The 7123-nt window shown below is 36.7% G+C and overlaps 1 protein-coding gene across 2 annotated transcripts in view; it reads right to left on the bottom strand.

Annotated features, from left to right (window-relative positions):
• Positions 1-2380, bottom strand: part of zgc:172143 — a 3995-nt gene extending 1615 nt beyond the window's left edge. Inside the window, exon 1 of one of the 2 annotated variants that reach the window (XM_087259794.1) lies at positions 2105-2380. In XM_087259794.1, coding sequence (XP_087115920.1) covers positions 2105-2246 — 142 coding nt within the window. In that variant the 5' untranslated portion in view covers positions 2247-2380. 2 annotated transcript variants of the gene reach the window in all.
• Between the last annotated feature and the right edge of the window lie 4743 nt (positions 2381-7123).

The raw sequence follows: 7123 nt of genomic DNA, 5'->3' as shown, positions 1-7123 counted from the left end.
TATATCTGGAGTATCCCGGTGGTCAATATGCAAATATTTTAAATGACAAAAATTATAATTTTACATCACTTTTCTATACTGACGGATAAGTGACCGCATGGCCATTGCCGGCAAATAGTGTGTGTTTGTGTTCATTGAAATGTATTATCCTCCCTCCCTGTTAAATCTGATCTAATCAGTCTCCCTCTCCTGCTTTCACTTCTAATTCTAACTGAGGGAATGATCCATTCATTAATAAATCTCCATTATTAACGACTCGTTCACTTAGCCGACAATAATAGAAATTTCTGGCATCGCAGCATCTTGTCATATTTCATTTACATTGTTTGCTGATTTTATTCAACAAAACTAGCATAAGCCTAGAATTTAGTGCAAATTGGTGCTACTTTGCCTCATGGTCAGGGCAGTAAGAGCCTTTATTATCATCAATAGTTCATGGTTTCCCTTACAATCATTCTTGCACGGCAGGGTGCAACACTAAATTCGCCATGGCTACATTACAGCTTCTCGTTCAAAACATTCAGTCATTGTTGTTGTTATTTTTAAATAGCTAGTTATATTTGCACCAAAACGTATTAAAAGGTAAGTGAATTATAACAGCGCAAACTTTTCTGAATTCGTAGAAGTGCTGTGCGTTATTTGTTTAACCCTTTAAGGTGATATGCTGACTGACTGACTGATGCTCTGTTCACACCAGACGAGAAAGAAGCGTCAAGTGGGAGTGATTGACATGTTAAGTCAATGCAAAGATGCGAAAAAACATCCTGTGGAGCAAATGGCACAGCGCGATTGATTGACACACTTAAAACGCGTTTCGCAAGAATCGTTCAAGTACGAAACTCGGAACTTCAGCGGACATTCGCACCGTGTTAACCAATCAGGAGCTTGCTCTTGTAGGGGAATGCTTATGACAGTGCCTGTTGTTGGTGTCCCGAGGGGAAATCCTCCTGCCGACACTGGGCAACAGTTCATCAAACTGGCTCAGCTCAGTCGGAAGCACCGCTGAAAGCTTCCATCATCCAGGTTCAGTTTCTGGAGGAGTTTATAAACTCAGAGCTGGGTGCACTTCTGAAAGGTGTCTAGTGGACTCAGATGAATTGACTGTTTTTCAGCCTTCATAAAGCACATAAACACAGTTATGTTCCCAATAAAACCCACGGTAACCATTTAGCAATGAAGCTAGAGTCACTGGGCAGACAGAAGCCCCGCCTATGAGGCGAATCCGCGTCTATTGCTCAGTGAATTTGACGTGCAAATGAAGCGGATTTGACGTGCGTGTGAAGCGAGTAAACTCAATGTTCACGTGTCTATTTACGCGCGAATACCACGATTTATTCACGCGTACCGCGTCTGGTTTGAACAGCATGATAGGTGTGTGATGCGTGAGGCCAGCAAACACGATGTAGCTTTCAGTTATGATGAACACAGTTTCTATAATTATACTTTATTTATAGATAAAAGTCTCTGCTTCTGCATACAATGACTTTATCTTACTGGAGTTTATAGCCGTTTCACTTTAATTCAGGACGCATCAATGTCAATCTGTAGGTCAATTGGAGACATTCATAAATATTCCTAGCAGATCTAATAAAAGTTGGAGACATGCTACGTAGACGTGCTAAATTGCACTTCAGCATTGTTTATTTGAGCACACAAGAAGATGTGCGCTTGAGCAGCGTATATTTGAGAGCATGCTCATCTTAAATTAATGCAATCTTACAAACATAACTTATTATGTTTGTATGTTATTAAAATATACAAAAACATAAAGAACGAAATCTTACCTATGAAATGTTCTGTCTTTATGCATTTATTTTCTTTGTTTGCTCGTTACTACACCCATACACAACGCTAAAGTCCAGCATCTTCACATTAGCTTTAGTCCTGACTTGTGCAGTTGAATGACATTTGTCCATGGAGCACTGTACAAAAATGGCGACGCTATTGACAAATGTTCAGGGTCTGTATGCGAATTTAGTGTATATATATCTATGAAATTATTAAAGGAAACCTAATTTGCAGGCCTAGAACAATCTCACATGGAGTAAAAGAAGCTTGTCGCTACACAAATTACAACCTAAGTGTTAGTTTCTAATGTACTTACATGGGTAACTGTAGTCCGATGAACTTCTTGTCAAGGTCAGCTTGTCTGGTTTAACATGTCTAACTGAACTGCTGCTAAAAATAAAGGGGGCAATCGGGAAAACATGCCCAGACACTCTACAGTCAGAGTCTTCTGTTTGCATAAGATAAGGTTTTCAGCAAGGCATGCAACGGATAATAAAAAACTCCCTCTTCATTTCATGGGACATTCTACAAGAAACAGACATTTCATAAAAAAAAAATAAATAAAAATTGACATTTAATAAAAAAAAAAAAAAAAACATTTTAATGGTTCAAAACACCCTTGAGTACTTTTTTATTTTAACAACACACTTTTGTGTGTGTTGAGCATCAGTTAAGACGTTGTTGGCACCTGTCAGCTTTAATTGATTAAAAAATAATTGATAATTTTGAGCTTTTGTCCGCTAATTTCATCTTCCAGGTTTAAAATAATTTGTGTGGCAGGATCAAAATTGGTGACATATTGCAAATCTGCAATTGGAGTGATGACGCGTCAGTTTCTCATTATTATTCATAACTATAATAATAACTGAAGCTATAATAAATCTTGTGCACAACATAAATTACATTTTTTAAATGTAATTTTGTTTCTTAATGTTCAATAAAATATTTTCAGAATTCTGAGGTCAATCAAAGGTTAATATTTATTTTGAGGGTAACTACACCTTTAACAACTAGATTATTTTAGCTACATTTTAGCTGTTTTAGCTATGAGATACTAATCTAAAAGTCTTCTGAAGATCAAACCAAAACAGAATATTTTTCACAAATTTAATTTAGCATAAACGATATTAAACTGATAACAATCAGAATGTCTCAAAGTTTTAAAAGGTAAAGTAAGCAACATTTATGCACAACATAAATAAAATCATGAAAACATGGAGAACTTTTAAACAAATGTTATTGTAAGGATGTAAGGAAGACAATTAAACCTTATTACTGAATAATTAATGAATGTTAATTTTGTTAGACGTTTTGTTAAGATGGATTTGTTGGTTGTACTGATTGGCTAAAGCTGTACATGGATAATTAGTGAAAAGTATGACCCGTTTAAAAGTATTTAACACCCTCAACAAGATTAGTTTGGGAATTTTTAGGTTTTGAAGTTTAAGACATTTGAAAAAACAAAAACTTTTTTCCTCTTTGAACGCAATATATTTTATTTTAGAAACTTTCAAATATTTTGGAGCAGTAAACACGTCAGACTGCTCTCTTCATTAGTTAATAAACACAGACTTCTTTACAATTTAAAATGGCATCTTTGGATATTTTTTAAAAAGCTGAAAAAAAGTAAATAAAAATCTTACCCATACCTTGGGAATGGTATACCAGAAAATGTTGCCGGTTTGAAAACCTAGACTTTTCCAAACCCAGTATTGACCTTATTCTCCGCAAACGAGTGGGCGCTGCCATTTGAATCTTTTTGGCACGAGACTTTCGGTCTCATTCACTTTCATTCATTCTTAGACATTAAAAACTGCTCGTTTCGCTGTTTGATGTTGCAAACTGATATTTCCTTGTTATATTATTCTACTTGGTCTGTATAGTCATGCAAACATTTGTTTGTAGAGCAAGTAGTTTGACCGTTTTTTGCCGTTTATTATTCTTTGTCATTTCTCCCATAGGCGACTGAAACGGAAGTTCTAAGACAATCGCGAAAACAGGCGCACTTCCGCATTTTAGAATAAGGTCAATACCTTGAAAACGGTTATCGTCCCATGCCTACTTCACAGTGTAGATTTATCTGAACAGTTAACACAATGTAATGTTTAACAGAATCAAAATATGTTTTCTGTAAAAAATTAGTGCTTATAAATATCCAAACCTTAAAATGAAATATAAATAAATAAAATAAATAAAAATATATGAAGCTACATGTATAAAATAAAGATTAAATGTATTGAACTTGCTAATGACACCATCACGTCTTTTTTAAGGAAACAGCTGCTTTATATCTTCATATATATTTTCATAAATATGAGAAAAGGGTAGCTAAATCTCCAACACTAGTCTTTTAAACAGCACAATGTCCTTTTCTGCAATATCTGAATATATATTCTGTGCAAAATTGTTGAACGATATCCAGTCCTTAAACATAAAGAAAGAATAAGGCAATTATTGCACTGTTATCTGCCAGACATTTTTAATCACAGTATTACTTTCTAATGATGGCTTCATGTTTCCCCCCCATTTTTTAGCTTTCTTAAGTCAGATTTATTAATGTAGTTGTAACCACGGGGAGTGACACTAACAACAGAGGTTTGGATCCAAATGCAAGTTTATTCAAAATCAGGCAAGCAAAGGTCAGCACAGGTGCAAACAGATATACAATGGAAGTCCAGCATCGTTGTCAGAGGATCAGGCGAGTGGTCAGAAGGCAGGCGGAAGGTGGAGACAAAAGGTAAACAAGGCTGAGGTCAAAACAGAAGAAAACAAGACTAGAAAACCACAGTGTAGTGTTACTATACAGATAACAAGACTCAGCAATGTGAATGAGTGTGTGTGCTGCTTAAATAGTGTGTGTAATCAGTCTTTAACAATCCTCAGGTGGTGCGAGTGTAATCAGTCTAAATGAGGAAGCAGGTGTGTGTGGGCTAGTGATGGGTCGTTCATGAACGATTCGTTCATTTTGAACGAATCTTCAATATGACTCGGGAACTACGAGTCCTCTCAGGGAGTGATTCATTCATCCGCGCGTGCGCACATTTGTTCAGGTATCGTTAATTTCAAGTCTTCATCACATTGGCAGAAGCCAATCATATGCATTTAGAGCCGGAAAAAGAATTGATCCGCTCACCTCTCGAGTCCTCTATCGGGTCTAAGTCACTCGTTCCTCACGGGCCAATCATACGCGTTTAGAGCCGGAAAAAGAATTGATCCATACATCTCTCGAGTCCTCGGGTTTGATTCATTCTGTCACGTGATGAACGAACGATCATGGCTCCTATCAGCTTCGACTGTGCATTGGTTAAGATTATATGTGACTGTCAGTGTAACGTGAATGAACCCCTGACATATGAAGACATGAAGAGGTGAGCTGAGCAAAGAGACAACAATACCTTCATAGACAAAAGAGCAGGTAAACATTGAATTATTATTTTCTCCTTCTTATATTCTATTTATGACTTTTTTGTCGTGCAATCAACCTTTTGGGTTAGTTGTAGATGTGTTTGGAAGCAATTCGTAACATTTTAAAAATATTTTGGCAAATTGAACCAAATGAACGAAATGATTCGAAAAAAGATTCATTCATCTCGATGAACGAGACTCAAAGATCCGAGTCAGTAAAATGATCCATACTTACCATCACTAGTGTGGGCGAAGTGCATGTATGCAGTTGTAGTCCATAAACTGGCGGATTTGTAGTTTGAATGAAAGAATGTTTTTCAGCGACCTCTGGTGGTTAGAGGTCGCTGGTGATTGTGACAGTAGTGAATCATCTGATTTCATTAATTGTCTCAGGGCATTTTTAATTCAACAGGTGTAGCATTTGTTAATATCAATATTAATTATTCGAATTCTTATATTCACTTAATGACAATCCTACCTGCCCATTCTAGTGTGTTGAGCTCATGACTGCTGCTTGGTAATGTTAAGGCGCCACCTTTGCACTTTTTATCATCCTATTTTCATCTCTTAACAAATGGTTTTGCTGATGAGCAAGGTGCTGCTGTCAAATGATTATTACGCTATCTTTAACCTGCAGGCTGCATTTTGCTCATAGGGCTGCAAGAAAATAAATAAAAAGAGCGGAGCTGTGATTAAAATAGTGAATAAAAAGACTGAGGCTTTGGTCAAATAAATAAGTAATTGTATAAATAAATAAAAAGCGGTGAGGCAGTGGCGCAGTAGGTAGTGCTGTCGCCTCACAGCATGAAGGTCGCTGGGTCGCTGGTTCGGACTTTGGCTCAGTTGGCGTTTCTGTGTGGAGTTTTCATGTTCTCCCTGCCTTTGTGTGGGTTTCCTCCGAGTGCTCCGGTTTCCCCCACAGTCCAAAGACATGCGGTACAGGTGAATTGGGTAGGCGAAATTGTCCGTAGTCTATGAGTGTGTGTGTGAATGTTTGTTTGGATGTTTCCCAGAGATGGGTTGCGGCTGGAAGGGCATCTGCTGCGTAAAAACTTGCTGAATAAGTTGGCGGTTAATTGCGCTGTGGTGACCCCGGATTAATAAAGGGACTAAGCCGACAAGAAAATGAAATAAAAAGCGCGACTGCTATGAGTGCAGGCAGATAGGCACACCGGCCCTCGCAGCCCAAAAAAACAGACAGGCCCAGCGAGAATTCTCCCGGTTCTCCCGATTAGCCAATCCAGGCCTGTTTGTGCATATACATTAGATAGGTCAGCACTGAAGCCTAATCTGGAGCTAATCTAGAAAAAATATCTTACGGTAACGGTCCAGAAACTAGTACACATATATTTATATGTTATTGAAAAGATTAAATACAAATTTAAAAAAAGGGGGAAAATCAAGAGAAGCAAAGAAATGAAAAGATTAGTTGAAAGTTTTATTTATTTTTATTTTTTTGCAATATTTTGCGTAAATTAATTGTGTTATCTTTCAATTTCTATAGATGTTCGCTGACTAAACTATTATTTTAATAAATCTATCTGTTTTATAACTTAAATTCACCAGGATGCATTGCCTATATTCTCTGAGAAATGGATAAACATTTTCAAATTGGGCTGTTGTCAATAATGCTGAGCAATGTACACTGTAACACGTCCTGGGTTCCACACAATGACTTTATCTTGTCCCAAGACAAATCTATTAAGTTAACTTATTCGTTTATACAAGTTTAAGTGGATTAAACATAAGACAATTAATCTTTTCCCAAAAATTGCTCAAGAAATTTGTTGTTTCAACTAATTTTAAAAAATAGTTCAAGCAGCAAAATACTTTAGTGTATAATGACATTCATGACTACATGGAAACATGCTTTGAACTAGGAATAATTCATGTTGTTTTCCTTACAAAAATCCACAAGACAATGTACAAC

The sequence above is a fragment of the Danio rerio genome, chromosome 7 (genome assembly GCF_052040795.2).
Source record: "Danio rerio strain M-AB ecotype USA chromosome 7, GRCz13ab, whole genome shotgun sequence".
Taxonomy (NCBI): Eukaryota; Metazoa; Chordata; class Actinopteri; order Cypriniformes; family Danionidae; genus Danio; species Danio rerio.
The sequence above is the reverse complement of the archived record's forward strand: the minus strand, read 5'-3'. Positions and strand labels throughout refer to the sequence as shown.